At 38.0% G+C, this 25,208-nt stretch overlaps 1 protein-coding gene and 1 long non-coding RNA gene across 3 annotated transcripts in view; one reads left to right on the top strand and one right to left on the bottom strand.

The window, feature by feature from the left end:
- INPP5B (inositol polyphosphate-5-phosphatase B) overlaps window positions 1-18,108 on the top strand; it is a 71,209-nt gene extending 53,101 nt beyond the window's left edge. For both annotated transcript variants that reach the window (XM_051987729.1, XM_051987730.1), the window contains 12 exons: window positions 295-482; window positions 2,001-2,112; window positions 3,726-3,835; window positions 5,525-5,660; window positions 6,128-6,238; window positions 7,391-7,553; window positions 8,751-8,986; window positions 10,278-10,391; window positions 13,997-14,081; window positions 15,015-15,142; window positions 17,516-17,627; window positions 17,847-18,108. In XM_051987729.1, coding sequence (XP_051843689.1) covers window positions 295-482; window positions 2,001-2,112; window positions 3,726-3,835; window positions 5,525-5,660; window positions 6,128-6,238; window positions 7,391-7,553; window positions 8,751-8,986; window positions 10,278-10,391; window positions 13,997-14,081; window positions 15,015-15,142; window positions 17,516-17,627; window positions 17,847-17,953 — 1,602 coding nt within the window. In that variant the 3' untranslated portion in view covers window positions 17,954-18,108. The remainder of the gene's footprint in view (window positions 1-294; window positions 483-2,000; window positions 2,113-3,725; window positions 3,836-5,524; window positions 5,661-6,127; window positions 6,239-7,390; window positions 7,554-8,750; window positions 8,987-10,277; window positions 10,392-13,996; window positions 14,082-15,014; window positions 15,143-17,515; window positions 17,628-17,846) is intronic.
- Window positions 5,362-7,576, bottom strand: LOC127555446 (uncharacterized). The gene is made up of 2 exons (XR_007952217.1): window positions 7,488-7,576; window positions 5,362-5,561 (listed from the first exon to the last, which is right to left on the bottom strand). It is a non-coding gene; the product is annotated as an uncharacterized LOC127555446 (long non-coding RNA).
- Window positions 18,109-25,208: the final 7,100 nt, after the last annotated feature.

The following is a 25,208-nucleotide window of genomic DNA, read 5'->3' as shown; positions in this document are numbered from 1 at the left end:
AAATAATAAATTCAAATCTAGTTATCAAATGGTAATTTCAGTTTTCACTCAAGAATGCCTGGTGTTAAGTCACTGAACCCTGTTTGCCTCAGTTTCCTCATCTGTAAAAGGAGCTTGAGAAAGAAATGGCAAACCACTCCAGTATCTTTGCCAAGAAAACTCCAAATGGACCACAGAGTCAGACATGATTAAAACAAGTAAACAACAAAATCAAATAATATCCATGAAAACTTTTAGAAAAGTTTTTCATAAAATCAGTTATGATTTAGATAATATTTTTTGTCTCTTTTTTAGGGTAATAAAGGAGGAGTGGCAATCCGATTCAGATTTCACAATACAAGCATCTGCATTGTGAATTCCCATCTGGCAGCTCACACTGAGGAGTATGAGAGAAGGAACCAAGACTATAAAGACATTTGTTCCCGAATGCAGTTCTGTCAGATTGATCCAAATCTTCCGCCTCTCACCATTGGCAAGCATGAGTGAGTGGCTACTTTTTCCCCACTTACTGTACTAGTGATGTCCATATTCAATACTAGGCTATTGAAATTGGGGAGGGTAGTGGGGTGCTTCTTCCTAGAGGGGCATAATCAACTTGCACAATTCACATAGGAAACCTCTATTGCGAATCATCAATCCTGGACTTATTTCTCCTCACTATCTAGCCAACTTTGGGTATCTATAATTCTTTATAATTTGATAAGTCCTTAAGAAATACAGAGATATCAAAACATTCCCTGAGAGAGTTAATCAGCTAACCAAAGCAAGTCATCCTGAACCCAGCTTTAAAAGCATTTGTTATTTTGAATTATCTGTGTCATTCTTCCTCCTCCCCCCTCCCGTTAGTGTTGATCATTGAGAGAGTATTTTCTTCTGTTCTGTTTATCTTTTTGTTCACAGCTTCAGCTGCTTAGATCATTCTAGGTTAAAAACTTCCTTATGATTCTTAATCTTTCCTTCCAGCTCACTTTCCTTTTTAAAAACTCTAGTGTATTATCTTTTTAAAATACTTTTTTTTATTAAATGACAAAATTCCATTAAAATTATAAACTTTTGGCAGATGTGTAAAGCCCATGCTACTAGATCTTGGCAAGTAACAGGCTTCTGCGATCATGGTGGCGTCCACCAGGGGGCGTGCAGAGCCCCGAACCTGCTCCTGTCGGCTCTCTGCCTGTGTATGTGTTTGAATTGGAACTTGGGCTTCCGTAAACTGACAGGCTGGCTTTCGTTCTCTAGGGAACCTGGCCAGGAGTGTGTCTTACCAGCCGTGCTCTTCCTTCCTGTCGAAAAGGCAGAGGCCCAGATTTGAAGATGCAGCTTGAGTGTCAGTTTGGCTGCTTTTTACTTTGTGGATGCTTTGATCTGATTTGTGGTGTATTTGTATGTGTGTGTGTGCTGCTGTGCTAAATTGCTTAGTGATGTGCTAGTTGGCTTCTTATAGAGCAGACATGGTGTTTACAGAGTGTGTGGGATCATCTGGGGTTTTCCATCTTCTTCATACCCAAATGATATTTGTCATTAAACACCGTAGAGGAGTTTAAACAGTGCCAAATGAGCAATGGTTATGTTTTCTGGGAGCTGAGCCCTGGAAACCAAGCATTTCAGTGCCTTTGGTGAACCAAAGTGTATGGGGGTAAAGGGATGCTGCTATTTGGAATCCCCTGGAGATCTGCACAAGCCCTTATTTAAAGGATTTTGTTTAAAGGATCGTGAGATGTATCTTATTCCTCAGAGTTGTCATGCTGGTTTCCAGCTTGATAAGAGTTGGGTAAATAACTTCCCCTGTGGGGAGGAGGAGGAGGGGAAGGAGAAGGAAGAAGAGGAAAAGGAAGCTCTTTTACTCTGAACTCGGCATATGGCAAAGACATTTTATGGCTATCTGAATCACTTTCCCAACCAGCTTCCTGGAGTCTCACTTGTCTCTTCTGAGGAGAGCCCTGGTTGGGACAGGTTATAGTCCTGCCTAAAAACCTTGTCGCCCTTGTCCTCTGTCCTCACAGTGTGATCCTGTGGCTGGGGGACCTCAACTACAGGATAGAAGAGCTGGATGTGGAAACAGTGAAAAAACTCATCGAGGAGAAGGCATTTCAAACCCTGTTCACATACGATCAGGTACAGAGAGCCACTGAGAGACTGGGCAGTTAGCCCACTTGCCTACCTCCTGCCATAATATGAGCAGTGATGCCCTTGGAAGTATTGGGTCTCTGATGTTGAGATTCACAAATCTAGCACATGAGAAACCTTCCCCCATCTAATCAACTGTTTCTTGTCAAGCATTTTTCTTAATATTCAGCCAATATTTCTCTTTTCTGGTCTTCCTCAAATTATTGGAGTTTTCTTTGCTTCTTCTCTCATTGCTTCATTGGAAAATGAAATTTTCTTAGCAGGAATGGTGCTCAGTGTTTTCAGACTGATTTCTTGAGCAATATGTTTCTTCACTTTCTCCTCTTTGTGTTACATAATGTCATTCTTTTCTAAGAACTGTCATTGAAAAAAAGACTTTCTTTACTTCCTCCATGATCCTCTAATGTCAGTTTACATCTCCTTTTAACTTAAATATCCTTTGCTCAAGCATCAGTCTTTTATGTATCTTTTTGCTTTTCTGAGATACATACATTTGAATGTTTTTATGAATCAGTTACATGATCTATCATGTTCTGTTTTGAAGGGGGAAAAGATTCCTTTCTTTCCTATTAGTCTCAATACCTTTGGTATCTTTTTTTATTTCCAGAACTTTATCATTCTCATGAGTTCAAATCTTTCTATTCCCATTTTGCAGCACGAAGAAAGTACTTAGAACAAAACAATCAACTCTGGTGTTTTAATCATTAGTCATTTTCAACAGGCCCATTTTGCTTCTAATATTCTTCATTATGTGTTTTTCTCCAATCCTTGTTTTTAACATAAAGCATTCTTTTCTCTTGCTGCCCATATCTTTGTTTCTTAACAGCTTATTTTGAAGCATCAAAGTCTTAACTTCATGTTTTGTCTCATCTTTATTCATTAGCCTGTTTTAGTGGTCTTTCCAGAAGCTGTAACATACATCTCATGCCTTGTGCTATTCTTTTTAAGTGGTTTTTAAGATCTTGGTTACTGTGACTCAGGAAGCTTCTTGGCTTATTATCTCTGTCTTGTTCCTCCTCAGGCCATTTTGGGAAATGAAAATTCAACTGACCTTACAAGTTATTTTATCTAGGACCCAGTCCCAGCTGCAAGAATTAAGTCTTTCTGTAGCATTCCCCAAAGTGTCAGGTGTGGGATTCCAGAGACTAATCCAAGAATGCCTCATGTCTTCACCTTTTGCTAGAAATGCTTCACTTTTTGCTGAAAGTAGTTGTCAGAGACCTGATATTCATGGTCGCTGCAGGTCAAACCAAACTGACTAGATGCCACGAGGAGGGGTTGAGCAGTATAATTGCTTATGCTTCAATCAGTCTCCCTTGGACTTAGCAATTTACTTCTTTTGTAGAAGATCCTTAAAAAGGTGGAATAAGCTTTCTAGTGGCTCCATACTCTGCAAATTTTGGGTCTGGGAATTTGGATTTCTTAACTGTTGATAAAAGAATAGCCAACCAACTCCTGTTCTCAGGGATTGGAGTTGATCACAAATTATATAATGGTCTCATCCCCCTCCCCCTCCCCCCCCCCCCCATTGGCTATCCATTCTCCTTTAATAGGAAATTTAATCTGTTAACATTAGGGTTTGCTTTCCTCCCTTCCAACAGCTAAACATTCAAGTAGCTGCAAAAGCTGTCTTCCAAGGCTTCACAGAGGGAGAGTTATCTTTCCAGCCTACCTACAAGTATGACACTGGCTCTGATGATTGGGATACCAGGTAGGTTGCAGTTGATTGAACAGGTGTGAAAGTCCAGAAACCTGGGAGGCATAAAGACCCTAGTTCTTCTTATCCTTCTTAACTGAGTCCCAATTGTCTTAGGACCTGTTTTCTTTTCCTTGGTTCTCTGTCTTCTGGAAGCATACTGAGACTTCCCTTTAGACCACATACATAAACACTAGAGATTGCAAAATGCTTTTAGGACAATATTTCAAAGTTGTTGATCTCACCTGGATAAGAAATCCTTATTTGTTTTTATCAGTTCTAAAGCAGTAATTTGCACTGAGTCCTTTTCTCCCCCTTACTAGTGGCCTAGCCACATTCTTTGAGAAAATTGTATGAACAGTTCAGACAGAAGCTCTTATTTTCTCTTTTAATAGAATTAAGGCCATGACTGAACAAGGTCTAGGGATCCTTCCTTGTTGTATTTAGAGCTATACCCTTTTCCCCTATGCCTTGATCAGATGGGAGTAATGGTCAGCCTAAGAAAGAAAGATGTCTTAGATTGCTTCAGTTAATGGGACTATCTCTTAAATTCACCTTTGACCACCTGGGAAGGAGAATCCTTGAAAGGAGTGGTGAAAGAATTGGATGGCTTTAGGAAAATGATTCTCAATGGTGTACCAAAAGCTAAGTGATTAATTATTGTTCTGTCTGATGAAACAAAATGTTAACTGGAGTTTCACCTGAGCTCTTTAAACCCTTCGGTCTTACTATGGAATTTTGCCCATTGTATAAAAAAGCTATAAATAGTAGCTCCAGAATGGCTTGAGAGAAAAAGATTTTTTAAATCAGAGGAAAATTCAGCCCACCTTTGGTCCTCTCTCTAAGCAGAAATGTTTAGAATTAGTTTAACCTAATAAAAATTGTTGCTAGTAGGCTTATGCCTAAATTGTAGAGTACAGAATTTTTTACCACGGTTCTTGGCTTGATTTCAGTAATTTACCTTTTGATCTCTGGTAGCTCCCGATATTGAATTTGCCTTCTATTTGTTTTAGCATTTCTCTGGGATAGCTATGGGATATCTCTGGGATTTCTATAGGATTTCTTTGGGATAGTGGTTCGAGGACTCTTGAGGGGAAGGGGATATCAGACTGTTTTAGGAAATTCGTGAAGTTAAAACTATTTTCCAAATATGAAGACATTATCAATAAATATTCACATAAGCAAAAGTTAGTTAGAGATGGTCTTTAATAATTTTTAGGAGTGAAAAGCATCTTGAAACCAAAAAAAATGAGACTTGCTATTCCAGAATGATAGGCTATAATTTGGTCATTAGCTGGAACTTATATAATGCCCCCTAAGAACCATGGGAACTGTCTTTTATTCCTTCAGAAATAGCTGCTTAATTTGGATTCTTTTCCTAATATCAGTTATATTTATACTGGATCAAAAGGTTTTTCATGGTTTGGGAGTTTTGCAGGCTATATGCTTAAACCAAGAACATAAACTATTCTTTCTTCTCTATGGGCAAATCACTTCAGTTCAAATCAACATAAACCAAATCACAGTAGAAACAATCTGTATTATTACTTCTGAATTGTTATTAAGGCATCACTCAAGAGATGATCTACAAGACTGCATTAATAAGCTGGGCTCTTCTTTATTCAGGAAGTAGATTAGACCATGGGATAAGCTCTCAGGGCTCTGTCCCTGAAACAGAATTCAGTGCATTTCTTTTCATTGCAGTGAAAAGTGCCGAGCTCCTGCCTGGTGTGACCGGATCCTGTGGAAGGGAAAGAACATTACTCAGCTGAGTTATCAAAACCACATGGCTCTAAAGACAAGTGACCACAAGCCAGTTAGTGCAGTGTTTGACATTGGGGTATGTGACAAATTATTTTTTAGCTTTTTTTTTTTCTGTCTTTCAGTTTTAATTAATTTCTAGTCACCTTGCTTCCATCTCTTTCAATCAAAGCCCTCAGGAAGTGTCTGCTCACAGCCTGTCAGGAGCAAAAGCTCCATGACACCAATCACCTTTTTATGCTAGACCTGCATCTTGGCAGAGCTGCCAGCCAAACCTTTGCTGTTATCTCAGCTCTTGCCAAGAGGGAAATGGTTCACAACCACAAATATTGCCTCTATGGGAACCCATTAATTATATTTCTTGTTGGAATCTTTGCTAGTGAATTGACAATGTCCAGGTCTTCATTTTTTTAAAAGAGAAAATCATTGTTCTTATCCTCTGTTGCATGTAAATTTGCCTGATTCCCATGCTATGATCCTCTCTGTACTGAATTAGGAGAAACCTATTCCTGGCAGAATACTGAACTTCTGGCTTTGTTCTTCCAGGTAAGAGTAGTAAATGAAGAGTTATACCGGAAGACTCTGGAAGAGATTGTTCGGTCACTGGATAAAATGGAGAATGCCAACATCCCATCAGTGACCCTGTCCAAACGAGAGGTAAGAAGGAGGTGGTCATAATTCTGACAACCAACTCCTCCGACAATGCAATTTTGACTCTCTTAGCTTGTTAGGGCAGAGAATTCTAGGATAGTTCAGAGCTATAGCCTCAGTCTAGCAGACTCCAGAATAGCCTTGTGAAGCAGTTGGGATCATTATTTGCCTTATGAAATGGGGTTGTTGTTGATGACTTGGCAGAACTAATACAAGATTTTAGATTATGGTCAGCATTTCATCTTCTACAGGCATTAGTCTACATAATTACAATTTATTCTCAATTTCCTGGAATGCAATAGTTGATAGCTCATTTTATAGCAGATTTGTCTGCTTGGCTTTGGCTAATAGGAAAATGCACTCATTTTTTTTTTTTTTAATCATGAAATTGATGGTATTAAGAAGGGAACCAAAAAAAGATACCATGGGAGGAGGTGAGGGAAAAGTCTTGTTGAGATCAACAGTTTGCTATATATAATCCACAAAATGGACCATTTAAATTGATCAAAGAATAGCAAAAGAAACTTATGTGATTCTCTGGTTTTCCCAATCAAATTCAGAATAGCTTGTTTTTAAAAATTTTTATAGTATTTTAGTTTTCCAAATATATGCAAAGATAGTTTTTAACATTGACCTTTGCAAAACCTTGTATTCTAAATTTTTCTTCCTCTCCTCTCTTCTTCCTTAAAATAGCAAGCAACTCTAGTAGAAGTTAAACATGGGCCATTTTTCTAAACATATTTTCATAAAATAGCTTGTTTTTAAGTTTGTTATGGAGAAGATGTGTTCAATGAACTGGACTGACTTTCCCTCTGCCATCTTGTCTCCTTCTCCTGCAATCACTTTATTTGGTGAAAACCAGATTAATATGAAGTCTTTGCTTCTTGTTAGAATAAGTTTTCTGTAGGCACAGAATCTGATGTTAGCTGGGTACAGAAGGGTTAAACTTTAACGTCACTTTTCTCCTACCTTGGGTTTAACTCAGAAATCCAGAGGCTATTGCTACTAGCAAATGATTAATAGAACCAGGGTATTGGCCCATAGAAGATGGTCTCTTGTTTTTTTTCCCCAAAACATGAGAATTATGGCTTTGGGGTTGATTTGTCAGGATAGCCGAGGAAAAAATGCTGGTGCTCACGACCCCTGCTCTTCTCCTAGTTCTGCTTCCAGAATGTGAAGTACATGCAGTTGCAGGTAGAGTCTTTCATGATTTATAATGGGCAAGTGCCCTGCCAGTTTGAATTCATCAACAAACCTGATGAAAATTCCTACTGTAAGCAGTGGCTGAATGCCAATCCCAGCAAAGGATTCCTTCTACCTGGTAAGTCTTTTTCCTTATCTGCAATGCAAATGAAGAAAAATAATTATTTCCAAGAGTAGTAGGAGAAATATAGTTTTAGAGACATATCATCCTAGTCTCACATTTAGATAGTGCTTCAGTTTAGGGCATTAATTGAGTGGATTCTCAGAACAACCTCAGATTAGGAAGGGTAAGTATCTCTATTTTATAGATGAAGAAACTCATTGAGAGAAGTTAGTGACAGGTTCTACATTACAGAGCTGGTATGAGGCTCCCTCCTACGCCTTTCCCCCCAAGATGTGGTGATTTGTCTCTGTAGTATAGTTTGTGTCATTCCATGAGGGTGTCACATACATGTGATACAGCAGTCACAGGAGGGAGGCAAGCAGAGGATAGCTGGGAAGTACCATATACATGTGATAAAGCAGTTACTTGGAGGAGGCATGCAGAGGATAGTTGAGGATAATTGGTGGAACTGCCACTGCTGAGAAATGTCTTCAGTGGTTTGCTAAAATCAAATCTTAATTATCTATAGTCCTATGCAGCAAAATAGTGATCAAATGAGGTGAATTATCTATAAATCTTTATATGTAGTTATAGGGTGCATAATATTATTTTTCTTCTCTGGATGTTATTTTTATATCATATTTATAGAGCTGTGTGGCAGAGAAATGTTGTCGATGGATTGAACATTTTCCATGTTTAATTCAGATTATTGCGAGGTGGTTATCCTTACTACTATCTTGGTATTGACCCCATTCTACTCAGAAAAGAGCCTGATCCACACATTTACCTTATATTTATAATCTATGCCAAAGCTTCTTAAACTATTGGTTGTAACCCCACATGGGGTTGTAGAATTGAATACAGGGAGGATTGGTGGAATGTGACATATTATGATTTATTATCAGTAAATTTTTTATTTCTATACCTATTTTATATGCCTATATGCATGGGATTGCATAAAATTTCCCAGGCAAAAGGGGGTCCTGAATGAAAAAAGTTTAAGAAGCCCTGATCTATACTATATCAATTAGTACTTGCTACCTAAAGTGTCGAATTATTTGATGTGTCACAATACAAGTGCCTTCTCAACTGGATTGTAAGATCTTCCCAAGCAAGAATCATCTTCCATAGAAAGCATGCTTCCTACTATGTTGATTTCTTTCATACATTGTCTTTTGATCCCCATTGCCTTATATCACCTTTTCTTTGTAGATTCTGCTATTGAGATTGAATTGGAACTGTTTGTTAATAAAACCACTGCTACAAAGCTCAATTCAGGGGAGGACCAAATTGAAGACATTCTGGTTTTGCACTTGGACCGGGGGAAGGATTACTTTTTATCTGTGTCTGGGAACTATCTGCCTAGCTGTTTTGGTTCTCCCCTCCATACTCTATGTTACATGCGAGAGCCCATCCAGGACTTGACCCCTGAAACCATTCAAGAACTGGTAAGTTAACACTTGAGATTAAAGGGCCCTTCTCATAAATGAAATAATCAGTGGCAAAATTACTACATTGCCAAGGTTAGAAGGGACCTCAGAGAGGGCATTGAATGCATCTTAAAAAGAGGGCTACCCACTACTCCCACAGGGTTATCCAGCTTCTTCCTGAAGACCTGAGGTCTTTACTATCATTTCAAGAATGTTATTCCATTGTTAGCTCCAATCATTAGTTTTTATTTTAAATCAAAATTTTCTCTTTGTGACTTAGGAACTAAATATTCTTGTCCTTGCATCTAGAGGGGATTTGCTAAATTTATGGGAACATTTTATTTCCTATAGTCTTATTATTATACTCTTTTATTAAATCTACTGGCCCTTGTTAACATTTTCTTCTGATGTCTCATCATGGCAGGGAAGTAACTGAGTTTGTGAAAGATTATTTCAGTTGACTGCAAACAGTGGTATATGCTACTATGTTGGAAAGACTTTAATAATATACCCAATGATAGATTGTAAATATCTTCCCTAGACACTTAGTAACCAGGGTGAGGAAGCTTGTAATCTGCCCCAGTAGAAGTCATTAGTACACATACTGATGAAACATTGTGTCTCTTGAAAACATAGTAAGGAAAAATATTAAATAAATAAGGAAAAAAAAGAAAGAAAACATAGTAAGGGAAAACTAAGACTTAAAAGTCCAAGGATATTTCTATTATTTCTATTAAGACTCAAATAGTTTGAAACAAGCTGTGGTGTGACTTGTGTGTGGATTTTGCCCAAGCATTTTCAATATGGGATATTATTCTATTTATAAGGTATTCCTATAAGTAGAGTCTATTAGATAGATGAAAAAATAGAGACTAGGAAAAGCTGTGATTTGCAAGTGGTAAAGTTAGAACTGGAATCCAGATTTCTAGCTTGGAACTGTTTTATGGAATCATAAAACTGGGAGGGAAACTATAGATCATATGTTTTAACCCCTTCATTTTGTAGATAAGGGAATAGACTCCACCATCCCTTTTGTGATTATGTTAGATGAATTCTGATAGAATTTAACCTGTATTTCAGCTAATTCACTGAAACTATTCTATATCTCCCAGAATCTGGAAGAACTCATCTGATCTAATTTACATTTTCTGCCCTTGGAGAATGGGAAGTTTGGTTGATTGTATAGAACTGCCTCCTTTCTTTTATAGCTTCCCTTGTCTAGCAGATATCTTTCTTGGAGCCATCTAAGCTGAAGAAGGAAGTTATGCTAGTTAACTGAATATTTTTATGATTATTTTTTCCTTTTCAGACCTTAATGCCACTGCAGACAGAAGATGATGGCACCCGGGAAGAGAAGCCTCTGGAAATCCCCAAAGAACTCTGGATGATGGTTGATCACTTGTATAGAAACGCTTCTCAACAGGTAGGTAATGGCCAAGGAGCTTGGTTCTATGCACCACCAAGTCACCTTTAGAAAGAGTATCAGGAACTCATTTAACCATTCTTGAAAGCAATTTGGAACTATGCCCAAACAGTGTCACTACTGCGTCTATATCCCAAAGAGATCATAAAAGAGAGAAAAAGATCACATAATGAAAAATCTTTGTGGCAGTTTTAATTTGTACTGTCTAGGAATTGGAAATTGAGTGGATGCCCATCAATTGGGGAATGGCTGAATAAGTCATGATATATGAATGTAGTAGATTATTATTATTCTATAAGAAATGATGAGCAGGCTGATTTCAAAAAAGCCTGGAAAGACTTACATGAACTGATACTAAATGAAGTGAGCAGAACCAGAACCATTGTACATAGTAACTGCAAGATTACATGATGATCAACTATAAGATTTAGCTCTTCTCAGGTTTTTAGGACTTTATATCAACCAAACCCAAACTTAACAGAAAATTTAACTTACAAGAGCCAGTACCAAAGAGCAATTTTAAGGAACTCAACATGGACAAACTGTTTAAACATGGACAAATTGTTTATGTTTTTTTAATATGGGAAATGTATATCTTATGTTAAGATTTACATCAACAATAAGGTAAGCTGAAAAGAAACATTGGAAGAGTAAAGGTAAAAATTGTAATCATATTATTCAAATGAGGTGCATAGGTGTTAGAATCCTAGTGTTAACTCAGTGGAGTTGATACAATGCTTATTGGTTCACACTTTAGAGCAAATCCTTACAAAGTGATCCGTCAGTTGCCTAAGTTAGCATGGTACTTAGCAAATTCTCTAACTCACTAATGTATTTAAGTACTCATTGGAGTTCACAAGTTTGGGAGATTCACAAAGTTAACTTTGTAACTTTGTGAATTCACACCTCCCTTAATCCCTCCCTCAGAGTAAGAGTCAACCTTTGGGAGATCATATATAAAGAAGCGCTTAGAGCTTCAGGTGAGTTAGTTGGAAGATTGACAGAGAGGGGAGCACTCTGGGACAGACACAGAGCACTCTGGGAGATTGAGAGCCAGAAGCCCTCTCTGGGAGGCAAGACAGATTCATTCCAACTTTCACCTTGGTGCTGGCTGGAGGCTGAAGGACAAACCTTTGGATTTGGAGACATTCGGAGGGAGTTGTTGGAACCAAGTAGAGAGATAGGCCACCAAGAAAACTAACTGGGCTATTTTGGAGGAAGCAATAAAAGATCTGAACTTTTAACACCTGGCTGCATTTGGAATGATTATTACTCTGAACCGAAATTAAGCTGCCTCCAGAAGCCTCCCCAAGAAACCTGCTCCCAGAGAGAACCATTATATTTTAAAGAAGAGAACACCACACATAGGTTGAATAGACAGAGGCCTTAGAGGGGGAAGGAGGGCTCATAATTCTGAAAATCTACTCACAATGGGAATGTGTTCAATAGGCAACACTATATATATACCATGAAGAGCATCTTCCAAAATCTATAAAAAAATAAGGGGAAGGGGGAGAAGGATACATGGAAGAGGGGTGGGGGGGGAAGGACGAGGGAAGAAGACAAAGGAGGGATCTCTGGGTGAGAGGAGATTAAGTAATAGTAAGCCAAGTTATGGAACAGAATTTAATGAATCAGCAGGGATAGGAAAGACATGTATATGTGGGGTATGTGTATGTGTGTGTGTATGTATGTATGTATTTATCTACATATGTATACATAAATATAACTTTTCTTAATTAACTTGGTTGGGAGGGTGGGGATGAAAGGGGATGTGTGTGTATATGTATAGGTATGTATATATCTACATAGGCATATATAAATATATCCTTTTAAAATTATAGCCTGCTTGGCAGTGATAGGGGGAATGAAAGGAGGAAAAAGAATAAAATAAAAAAGTGTGCAGCAGAGAACAAAAGAGTAGTTTACAAGAAAGTAAACTCAGATACTCATGAATATAATTTCTTCTGCTACTATATATATACATACACACACATATGTATATTTTTTTTCTTAAATTGGTATTTGTTGTTACATATCTTGAATCCTCCTTGGTGTTCTGCTGGGCACATGATAATGTTCTCTTTTGTTTCATTTTGTTTGATATTGCTTTTGTTTTTCTTTTTTCTTATTCTGTTTCTTCAAATAAAATAATTTGAGGGAAAAAAAGAAAAAAGTGCTTCCAAATCAAGGTACCCTTGATTTAAAGGTGGCCCTATAGAGAGCAGTCCTCCTTCCCCAAGGAAGCTCAGGCCCCAAGAGGCCATTTTGTTGCCATCAACAATCACTGTTCCCTTAAGGAAATAAGAGTAAATATTCTCTAAAAACTTCAGGCTAGCTCCAAAGTGCTGACTTGCATTGCATCATTTTTTTGTTGTTGTTGAAGGAGGCAGCAGCTTGCTCATCCTCCTGTTATCAGATCTTGTAGGAAAGCTCATTTCTCTAATTTTGGTACCTTCCTTGGAAAGGAAGATAGCCACACTGTAGTAGATTGGTCATTGGGGCATTTGATTTTAGTTCTGGCTGTGCATCTCAGGCCAGTCATTTAATTCTGGGCTTCAGTTTTCTTATCTGTTAAATGAAGGTTTTGAACTGAAAGTTCTCCAAAGCCCCTTCCTTCCAATTCTAACACTTTAGGACTGTATGTTCTGTGATCTTACACTCATACTTTCTGGGCATGGAAGGGACTGATTCAGAAACCTAGGAAAAGATGGTATGAAGAAGAATGTCTGAGTCAGGACACCTTAGACCTGGCATCTAGGGGGTGAAATGAGTAAGGCATCAGGTCTGGAGTCAGAAAAATTTGAGATCATGTCAAGCATCAGACACTTCCTAGATATATGACCCTGGGAAAATCATTCAGCCTCTACCTGTCTCAGTTTCCTCATCTGTAAAATGGTGATTACAATAACTCATAGGATTGTTGTAAGGATCAAATGAAATATTTGTAAAGCACTTTGTAAACTTTGGAAAGTCCTACATAAATGCTACCTATTACTATTTATTATTACTACTGGTAGACTTATAGAAGCAATTCTACAGGTCTCTTACTTGACAACAAAAAATTCTTGCTGTATTCTCTTTCCTCTCATTTGTGGAAGGACTCCTTTCAATAGCATTTTTAGGGTAGTGTATACCACTTTTATCACTAACTTATATAAAAGTTTTCTAAAATAATAAATATAAAGTATTTTAGATCAGGTGGCAATATAGTTATTTTGGTCTTGTTTGCATTTGGCTGGTTTTTCCCTTTGTGTTAATTTTTTTTTATATATTAAAAGAATCCTGCTAATAGCAACTGCAGGAAGCTTAAACATTTAGTTTTCCCCTTATACTACTGTTATGCTTATTCTGTGATAAGGGGCAGGACTGAATAATAAATTCCACGTCATCATAAAGATGCCCCTAGTGAGGAAGGACCTGGAAATGCTTAGGAGTTAAATTGGTTTCATTAAACAGGGCCAGCTATTCACCACTCCCACCAGAGGACTCACCAAAGTTCTCCTTTCTGCACTGTTCTTATGATTATTTCTAGTTTTAGAAACATAAACATTAAGAAACATTCTGAAACACACTGTTTACTTTGATTTTCTTTCCCATTGAAGGAAGATCTGTTTCAGCAGCCAGGCCTGAGGTCAGAGTTTGAACAGATTCGTGACTGTTTGGACACTGGAATGCTCGATACTCTCTGTATCCTCATATTTAAGTCAATTGCAATTCAGAAAAAACATTTCTCTAGGGACTGGGAGTCATCATGGGTATTCTTCATGGAAGAGACTCTTTACACATCTTCTCAAGCTTTCTCTCTGGCAGATGACTGAGACTAGGATCAGCTGGAGCTTGGAGCAGGCTCCAGGAAGGAGTCCTTTTGATTACCATCCCTTTCCAGGAGGAGCAAAAATCAATCTGTAAACATTTCCTAAGACTAAATATCAGGCACTGTGCTAAATGCTGGTGAAACAAAAAGAGACCAAAAGTCCTTGTCCTCAAGAAGCTTACAATTTAATAGGGTAAACAATAAGCAAATGAATATATACAAAGCAAGCTATATACAGGCTAACTAGAAAAAAATTGAGAAGAAAGATACTAGAATTAAGCGAGGCTGTGGAAAGCTTCATGTAAGAGGGTAGGATTTTAGTCTGCTCTTTAAGGAAAACAGGGAATAGCTAGAGAAAATTCTTAGACTTGAGAGATGGATTTGTCTTGTTAGTGGAATGGCCAAGAGACCACAGTGTCAGTGGATTGAAGAGTTAGAGTAAGGCATAAGAAGACTGGAAAGGCTAAAAAGGGCTTTGAATGCCAAACAGAACATTCTATTTTCATCCTGCAAACAATAGGAAGCTACTGGAGTTTATTAAATAGGGGAGTGACATGATCAGACCAGAGCTTTAGCAAAATCACTTTATTAGTTTAATGGGAAGATGGATTGAAGTGGGGAGAGACTTGAGTGGGGCTGACCTATCACCAGGGTAGTGCAGTAATTTAGGTATGAGGTAATGTTACCAGAATGGTGGCAATGTCAGGGAAAGGGGCATATTTGAAAGATGTTACCTTGTCACCAGTTTGTCCTTTTTGTCACCATGGACAGTAGGGTTTGTCTATTCCTTAACCATGTTGCCCTAGCTGGGAGCAATCACTCTGTGGCTGAGGCCCTGCTGCTTTTCCTGGAGAGTTTGCCTGAGCCCGTCATCTGTTACAACTTCTATGATACCTGCTTGGAGTGTTCAAGCAACTACCCATTAAGTAAACAGGTAAGAATCAATTCTATACCCATAGGACTTTTCCAAATGTACAAGGAATAGTAACTACACAAATTAGGTGCAGGAGAGAAAAAAATCATAGCATGCTTAAGGGATTTGGGCTCCAAGGGCAGGGTCTAGAAATAATTTTAGACCAGACACTGGTGATTTAAAGCAGAAAGAGATGGTTGTTCGATCTACATATATACAGAGCTAGAAGGGACTTTAGAATTAATCTAATCCAATCCTTCCTTTTATAGATACAACTGAAGACCAGACTTACTGTTAGAAAAGATGGCTATAACTAACAAGGTTTTAGCAAACTAAATTCGATAGATGAAATAGGCCCCAGGCTCAACTCTAAAAAAATATTTAAAAAAAAAGAAATATGATAGCTTTTCTTACTACTTTATTATGGAAATGGGGGACCATGGTTGTGCAATAGTTATATAATTTCAGACTTCTGGGATAACATTAGTTAAGTTTTGTAGATTTTTTTTTCTTCATATCAAGTAATCATATTAGATGGAAGTATGAAGAAGGGTATGATAGGAAATGTAGTGAGGTAAAAACAAAAGCTAACAATAATAATTTGGATTGAAAATGCCCTCTGAGGTCAAGTAATCCAACCCGAATAAGTATTCCTTCTACTGCAACATTCTAGACAAAGGCTAATACAGCCTCTTCCTATGCATGAATAGAGCAGACCTCCCTCTGTCACTTCTTTCTTTGACCTCAAGAACATGAAGTTGTATAAAAGCTGGCTCCTTTGAATTCCACTAGGGGCTACTGGCTTTTTCCCTTGAGTACTCCATACAAATTATTCCTCCATTCAACATTTTTTTTTTTGAGCTGTTACTATGTAGAAGACATTTGTATGTTTCAGAAGGGTACCAGTAACTGAAGAATTTAGTAAGAATATGTAGTTTTTTGTTTTGTTTTATTTTTAAACAAGGAAATTGCTTGACTAATCCTAAGCTCCTATTTTTTCCTACTCTTTTCTTATATTTAAAAGGCCAATAATATTGGAGACCTTATAAGGAAGGGGATTAGAAAAGAGAAAGCATTCTCTTTTTATCATAGTAAAGCATAGTGCATCTGATCTATGATACTGCAGGCAAATTCTCCCGGCTCCCTTCCAGAAATACATGGGGCTTCCTAGAGTAAGTCCAGAGAAGAGCAGTTAAAATGATGAGACAAAGACTTGTCTGAGAAAACAAATCAGGACATTTTGGTTTACAGAACCAAAGGCTGTGAAGGAGGTAGAATGGAATAGTCTATAAGATCCTAAAGAGGATTTAAGTCTAAAGGAAAAGAGCTAATAAAAGCACTCCTTTCAATCTCTGGGAGTACTACTAGATTTTTTTAAACACTCAAGTTTAGGCTAAATAAAAAGAAGTTATCTACACATTAGGGCAAGTTTTTAAGTTAACATCGCAAGAAATGGTACATTGGAAAATCATCTGTGAGTCCTTTGGGAAGTCACTCTTGGTCTCAGTATCTTCCTTTGGAAAATGTAGGGGTTGAATTAATGACCTCTGAGAACCATTCTAGTTCTCAATTTATGAAAATTAATTCTAAAAGAGAGAAACATGTTTAAGGAAGCACTTTTGCAAGCTAGAGCTGAATGCAGAGAACGGATACTGGAATGCTTGATGAGACTTGAGAGCATTCCCTAAGAGCACCCACTGAAGGAACTAGGGATATTAAACTCAGAGAGGACAAAGTTTAAGACTAATATAACCACGTTCAGGCATGGGAAGAATTATAATTAAAATCCTGACAGGCAAAACTAGAAACTAGAAACCCATGCAAAGATGGTATGGTTGGCCTGGGAGAAGACCCTTTCTTCAAAGTCTTCAAAAAGAATATAGGTCCACTTGTCAGGAGTATTGTAAAGGTGGTGCCCACATAGGTAGGACTGGACTAGATAGTTTCTGAGGGTCCCTTATTGAGATTCAGTGGTTCTGGTTAAGAAATTTGTAACAGATCAAGAGTTTCTGAGCACAGTCATTTCCTGATTAATGCTATTAGTGAATTCTGTGAAGTGGTCACATATATTTAAAATTGTACTTTTTGAAGTTATGTAAAATGTGGTGATTGGTTCCAGTCCAATGGAAACATTCAGTGTGAATTTGAATACTGCAACTACTTCATGGAAGTCACTCTTTGTACTAATTAGGAGCTATCTGTTCATCCTCAATCTTTTGGGCTAATTTTTGAGGTTAAAGCCATGTTCATTTCAGAAACCAAAATTTTAGACTATCTGATTTATGAATTTGACTCAGGTGTTGATACTATTGGCAATAGAAAGGGTTAGGTATAGGGATTTTATACTGCTGCCTTAAAAAAAAAAAACTAACAAAATTCTTTTCTCTTTTCTAGATCATCTCTACTCTTCCCACTTGCCACAAAAATGTCTTTAATTATTTGATGGCATTTCTGAGAGAATTGTTGAACAATTCAGGGAAGAACCATTTGGATGAGAAGATTTTAGGTGAGTGTCATATCTATGCATATCAAGGGGCTCATTTTTGCTCAGGGGAAGAGTGCAGTTCTAAGATTTTCTCAGTATTCAACAAAATGTACTATTCTTGAAGCGTTACTCATAGTTTGCACTCTGAAAATGAAAAATGTTGCTTTTGTGTCCTTTTGAGGACTTAGGACAAGTAGGCAAAGTCTCCTTCTGATGAATCAGTTTTGTGTTTTTATGCAGCTAGCACATTTGGCAGCTTGCTGCTCCGTTCTCCAGCCGGTCACCAAAAGCCAGATGTGGCAGAGAAGAAGAAGGCTCAGGACTTCATCCAGCAGTTCCTTGTATGAAGTTCAGCATATCCTGAAGCCTTCCTACAGCTGTTCTCCCTGTTGCTCACTGCTGGCAGCCAGTTTGTTTCAATTCAATGGCTGCCTTGGGCTGTGTGCCATGAGTCGTCTTGGGAGCTAGGATGCCTGGCTGGTTTGAGCACAGCTTCAATTTTTAGCCTTCATTGTCAACACGCACGCATACACACACACACACACACACACACACACACACACACACACATACACACACACACACTGCTTTGAGTTAAAAAAAACATTGGGTATCACAGTCTGAGAACAATTAGCCAGTAGAACTGATATTCAATGTTCAAGCATTTATTTAATACACATAGTTCTTACCATTTCCTTTTTTTTTTTTTAAAGAGGAAAACCCCAAATAAATACTATATTAGTTTCTTGTGTTCACCTAGGCTATATGTGTAGCTTGGACTGGGCTCACCATGATCAGGTGTTATTTCATCAGACACTCTGGAGTCCTGGGAAAGCAAGCATATGGATAAATCATCAGGTCTGAAGGTGCTAGCCAAGCTACCAGGGCTTCTTCCAGAGCTTAATTTGAGCATCTATTCTCTTGAATGAGCTCAGGCATCCTTGGAAGAGGATACAAAAAGGGCCTGGGCAAAGAACCTTTGCAAGCAACATAAGGACTTCAAGATTCAAATGAAGTGGCAAGATGAAAGCAAGTGGGATTTTTCTCAGCTTGCTCATCTCCCACACTGTAGATACTGCACCTCTCTAATAAGTGTAATATATTTTGATGATAAATGTATTTTTAACAGTGGTCAGTGTGATTGTTTTGTGCATACTCCTAGATATGTGAGTTTTGAGAGTCTTAAGCATTCTGGTTTAAAAATTAGTTTTAAAGGATTTTGAACAGCAGTTTGATGATTAATCGCCTTTCATGGCAGGAAAGGGAACAGTTGTGGTCTAACCTCCTATGTGCTGTACCTTGCTTTAATTTGGGATTGCTTGGTCCTAGGTGGGAAGAACAAGACACACAAGTTCTGTTGCTTCAGTGTCTCTGCTTCCTGAAGAAGGTCCTTTAGAGTCTGATTCTTAGAGATGATAATCCAGTCCAAACTTCTGTCTTATAAAGGAATCTCTGATGATAATAATAGCCAACATTTAAATAGCAACTTCAGATTAACAATCTGCTTTACACTTTGAGCTGATCCATACAAGAATCCTTTCCAGGATAACATATCCCCATTTTACATGTGAAGAAATTGAGACTTATACTTGTAAAGTGATTTGTTCAGGTTCACACAGCTGGTAAGTTTCAGGGATAGATTTCTTGATAAGGGTAGTGTCCTAGTCTCTGCTTATTCCAAGTCTAGCACTCTTTAAATTAGTGTATACTGCCTCATATGATTCCAACCCTTAAATGAGGAGGGACTTAGTACCTCTCAAGACAGCCCATTACACTGCTGGATAATTCTAATTGTTACATTGTTTCTCTTCATATTGACTTAATACAATTTAGTACAATTTCTTAAATTTGTTTTTCCAATAATTCGTTCATGTGATGAAAACCAGTTCAAGCCTTAAGGAGCTAAATTCTATTAACAACAAAGCTGTAAGATGAACATCAAATTAGGAACCTTTAATTCACCTGAGACTAGAGAATTTCTTTTACCATTTGTTATTATTTTTCTTTACCTAAACCTTATACCTGGTATAAGAATCTTAAAAAACAAAAACGAAAAAAATCTGATTTGTAAAATGAAGTGTTCTCTCTTTTAAAATCAGACAGTTCTTTAAAATGGAGAAATAATTTCACTTTCTTTACAATTACCAGTGCAATTTTTTATGTAAAATCCTTAATCCAATTTTGAGAACTGATTACTAAAACATAATCAAAGCCTGAATTTCCATACTAGATATATTTGAAAGTCATACACAGACATACATATATATGTATGTGTGTATACACACATGCACATATACTTCAGAAAAAAAACTAATCCTCTTCCTCAAAATTTACTATTCTACTTAATTAGAAAATTTTATATTACATCTTTGTCTTATTACTTTGTCTAATTCCTTTCTCTTCCCCTGGAGGATATTATCCCTGTATTATAACTTGATTACAAATATAGATTAAAATTGTAAGATTTTTCATACTTGCATCCTATTATAGTAACTTAGATATATTCCAGTATTAATCTATTAATAGATTTACTATTGTTTTTATAAAATTTCTACTTCTCAGCTGCCCTGATTATAGAAATTTACTATGAAAGGAAAAGGAGAGACAATTATAACAATGTCAAGAATCATCATCTCAAGGGCACAGACTAATCTGACATATACCATAATCGGGGAAAAACTTTAGCTCTGTATTGTAAATGGCTGAAACTCTGAATATTACACTGGAATCAGACAACCAAGCACTTAAAGCTAATTACTGATTGGACAATACTCTATTAGCATATGCTTGGAAAATGGCCCTTCCCACTATTCTGTGCTGGCTGGATCTTTTGGTGTATATAGATAATTGTAGGAGGGATTAAGGTGTGGAGTAAGACAAGCCAGAGTCACTTTTGCAGCAGACTTTTGTGGAGAGCTTACAGAGCCTATGGAGCAGGTCATTGACACACCCCCATCAACTTCACCTTCCAGGATGGAGGGAGGCAGAATAGTGGGAGGGGCAGTGATATCACCCTGGACAGGTGAAGTCTGTTCCTCTCCAGCCTATGGATCCCTTGCCTCCAGGCATAGTAGGCTTGACCATTTTACCTCCTGAGAGTACTTAAAAAACAGTATTCATTCATAACTGATGTGGGAAACTGGGGAATGTGTAGATAATATCCCAGTCACTAATACAGGAAACAATGTGTGACTTATCAACCAGAAGTAATAGCATCAGGTTCTGCCCCTCCCCGCCCCCCCCCACTACTCCTCCCTCCTAGAGTAAGACAAGCTCAGATTCTGACTCCATGCAACAAAATGCAGGAATATACTGGACAGCAGCTGTGACAGCTGACCAACCTATGCTCACCATCTATATAAATGGCATACTATTTGAAGGATTGGTAGACACTGATTCAGATCATACAGTCATTAGAGGTGCCAACTGGCCCAGTCACTGGCCAAAGATTAAGGCAGACACCTACACGTCTGGCGTAGGAGGATCAATAGCAACTGAAGTTAGTGCTACCCCTTTGAGATGGACTTTTGAAGGCAAAACAGAGTTTTTACTGCTTTTATAGTTGAAAAAATCCCCCTCAATCTGTGGGGAAGAGACATTTTACAACAATTAGAATTACAAATGAGTACTTCAATTTTTTAGGCAAGGTTGCTGTTGAAGACCTGCCAACACTTTCACCTGTTCCTATCCAATGGAAAACTGATACACCAGTGTGGATGGAACAGTGGCCCTTAGGTAGCAATAAAATTCGGGCCTTATTAGATATAAAAAGGAGCAACTTGACCAAGGACACTTACAACCTTCTCTAAGACGTTGGAATTTCCCAGTGTTTGTTCTAAGAAAGAAATCTGGAAAATGGAGAATGTTGACTGATTTAAGAAAGGTAAATGAACAGATGGAAACTATGGGAACTCTTCAGCCTGGATTTCTATCTCCTACTCAGTTGCCTAGAGAATGGCCTCTTTGGCTTATAGACATTAAGGATTGTTTCAATTTTATCCCTCTAGATAAAGAGGATATAAAAAGATTTGCCTTTTCAGTGCCCAGCATTAACTTAGCTGAGCTTTATAAAAGATATGAATGGACAGTTTTGCTACAGGGAATGAAAAACAGCCCTACTATGTGTCAAATGTATGTTGCTGCTGCTCTTACTCCAGTAAAAAAAAGCATTTCCAAAAGTAATGTTATTACATTACATGGATGATATATTGGGATGTGCACCTGAGGTACAAATGTTAGAAGCATGTCTACAAAAGACCATAGAAACACTAAGGAACTACAATTTGCACATACCTCCAAAAAAAATTCAAAGACACACTCCTTTTCTCTATTTAGGATATGAAATATACCCTAAAGTGCTTACAGTACAAAAACTTTCCTTGAGAACAGAGAAGCTAAATACCTTAAATGACTTTCAGAAATTGATAGGAAATATCCAATGGATATGTCCAGTGTTAGGCTTGACTACCTATCAGTTACAACCATCCTATGACATTTTAAGAAGAGACAGTGCTTTAAACTCACCACACCAGCTTACAAAAGAAGCTCAAGAGGCTTTGAGAGAAGTTGAACTGGCTTTATCCAATGTGGTTGAAAGAGTCACTCAAAAACCCTTGGAAATGTCAGTTTTTGCTATACAAGAGGTACTCACAACAGTCCATCAAGGAGACAATGTGAAAGAGTGGGTGAACCTCCCAGCACAACCACAACAAAGCCTTACTCCTTACCCAGTGCTTGTGGCTAGAGTTTTATTAAAGGCCATTAAGCGAGCAGTACAATTATCTGGGACAAGACCTGACAAGATATACACCTTTTATACTAATGCACAAATTAATGTATGCTGTGAAACCATCCCAGAGTGGCAAATTTTATTAGCCATGGCTCCAAATTTTACACACGGGTCTCCATTAAAGATAACCAGACTATTACATAATTAGTGATGGATTCTTGAAGAAAAAGTTTCTAAAGTTCTTCTTAAAGGACCTTTAAGGTCTTTACAGGTGCATCCAAACATAATATTTGTGCTGTATATTCTCATGACTTGACTATAAAGAGAGTAGTCAGAACTCTTTTTCAGTCCACTCAGCAGAATGAATTATATGTAATCATTCTAGCTCTTATTTATTATCCAGGAGATGTAAATATAATATCTGATTTGGCCTATTCAGTAGATGTGGTACAAAGAATTACCACAGCCCAAATAAAACTTGTAGCTTCCAATATATATCAGCTCTTTAAGGAACTTCAAGAGCAAATCAGAAAGCATCCAGGTAAGATTTATATCTTGCATGTCCGCTCTCATAGTGGACTTCCAGGTCCTATTTTTTATGGTAATTCAAAGGCAGATAGCCCTCTAACCATGTTGGCCAATACTCCTTTATTTCAGGAATCCTAGGAAACTCATTTTAAATATTATCAGGCTGCTCAAGCTTTATGTTTACAATTTGGATTAACAAGAGAGGAAGCTAGGAGTATAGTAAAAGCCTGTACAGCTTGCCTTCCTTTCCATGCTCCTACACTCCTTCCAAGGAAGAACCCTTGTGGTTTGAGACCTAATGAAATTTGGCAAATGGATGTGACGCATTATAATTCTTTTGGTTGCCTGTCTTTTATCTATGTTGTGATAGACATCTTTTCAGGATTCACTTTTGCAAAACCAGCAGCAAGAGAGACAGCCCGAGTGGTCACTGAATTCCTTATCCATAAAAACAGACAATGGTCCTGCATATACTTCTAAACAGTTTGCACACTTTTGTGCACAGTATAAGATTTTACACACTACTGACATACCTTTTAATCCTCAAGGACAGGCAATAGTAGAGAGGAGAAACAGAGACATTAAGATGCTCCTCCAAAAACAAAAGAAAGGGGGAGACACAGGTAACCCTAGAGAACTTTTAAATCTAGCTCTTTATACTATTAACTTCTTGATTTTTGACAAAGATACACTGGCTTCAGCAGACAGGTTTTATAACCCACCAGAAGGGCCCAGTGTGGGCTCCACTATCTTTAGATAATCGTCAGGTGATGTGGAGAGACCCAGAAAGTGGTGAATGGAAGGGACCAGATAGGTTAACTGCTTGGGGGAGAGGGTTTGCTTGTATCTCCACAGATGGAAAAGGAATCAGATGGGTGCCAACGAACCATATTCGCCTTTTCTATTGGAGAGAAACGGAGCAGACCCTTGAAATGAAGAAGACCCAAGAAACATCGGGTGGTTCCGTCACTGACTGTGCCCACCACTGAAAGAGCATGGCAGTTACAGCATTTGATTTATGGGCATCAAAAATTGTTGGACTTCAAAACCCTCAGGAACCATTGGAATCCCTTTGATATGATTAAGACTGTTGTAGGACTTGAAAACCCTCAGGAATCATTAGATTCCCTAACATATAAAAAGACTGTTGCAGGACCTTCAAAAATTTGTGAGGATCATTGGATTCCCAGACATGTGAAGCAATGGACAATAGATTGGTTTTGGACTATCTCTTGGCTGTTGAAGAAGGCATATGTCTTATTATTGTTTATATACCCTCCTTTTAGGACTTCTAGAAATCTTTTACAACACCATGTTGATTTATATAGTTTGTTATATCACTACTTGCATGTACAATTCATGTTTGTTACACCACATTGAGCCTGCACTGGCTGTGGAGAGAGTCATTACTAATAGCCTGTGCATTATTGCTATGGGCTTGTGTAATACCTCCCATGTTGATGGGTTTGAGTATACCTGTTTCTAGTAAGACCCTTCAGCCCAGAAATCTGCTAGCAATATCTGGCTTGACTCCCCACTTCCCTTTGGTGTTTTTCATCTTTCTTGCTGAGAAGTCAGGGAGGACGTGATCATCTCCTTTTTGGTGTTTTCACTTCCTTTACTGAGAAGTCAGGGAGGGCATGATCATCTCCTTTGGTTCTCACCTCCCTGAGAAGTCAGGGATGGTGTGGCAACCTGTGTTCTAAAACAAAAGAAAGTGAGGGATATAAAGATCTGAAACTTTGAATATGTATACTGGAATCAGACAACTGAGCACTTAAGGCTAATTACCAATTGGACAATACTCTTATTAGCCTGTGCTTGGAAAATGGCCCTTCCCACTATTCTGTGCTGGCTGGATCTTTTGGTGTATACAGATAATTGTAGGAGGGATTAGAGGGTGGAGTAGGACAAGCCAGAGTCACTTTTGTGGCAGACGAGGAGAAGGGAGATTGCGGAGAGCTTGTGTCCATTCCTTTCACTTCTATCCCTAAAGACCAAGGACTTTTGCTTATCCTGACTCTAGCTGATTCCAAGGCATCCAGGGTGCTAACTTGGCTTTCACACTGTATGATTCCAGCCATTAGTCATATCTGACAGCCAATCATGTAGCAAAGCTCCACATTATTCAGAGTTTTTAAGAATTAATCAGGTAGGAAAATTTCCTGTTCAGAAAGTAAACACTACAATTGGGAAACTAAGTCCAAAGGATCTTATCTTGGGCCATACCAAGGTCCTTCCTTCAACTTTGAGACAGAACTGTAGCAGTTCTCAGATTGCAGCACATGCCATTTTTTCCTGACTGGTGGATTATTAGCTTTATAAACTTCAAATAATCATTCCTG

This window comes from Antechinus flavipes, chromosome 3, assembly GCF_016432865.1.
Source record: "Antechinus flavipes isolate AdamAnt ecotype Samford, QLD, Australia chromosome 3, AdamAnt_v2, whole genome shotgun sequence".
Classification (NCBI taxonomy): Eukaryota; Metazoa; Chordata; class Mammalia; order Dasyuromorphia; family Dasyuridae; genus Antechinus; species Antechinus flavipes.
Note: the sequence above shows the minus strand (reverse complement) of the source record. Positions and strands in the feature narration are given on the sequence as shown.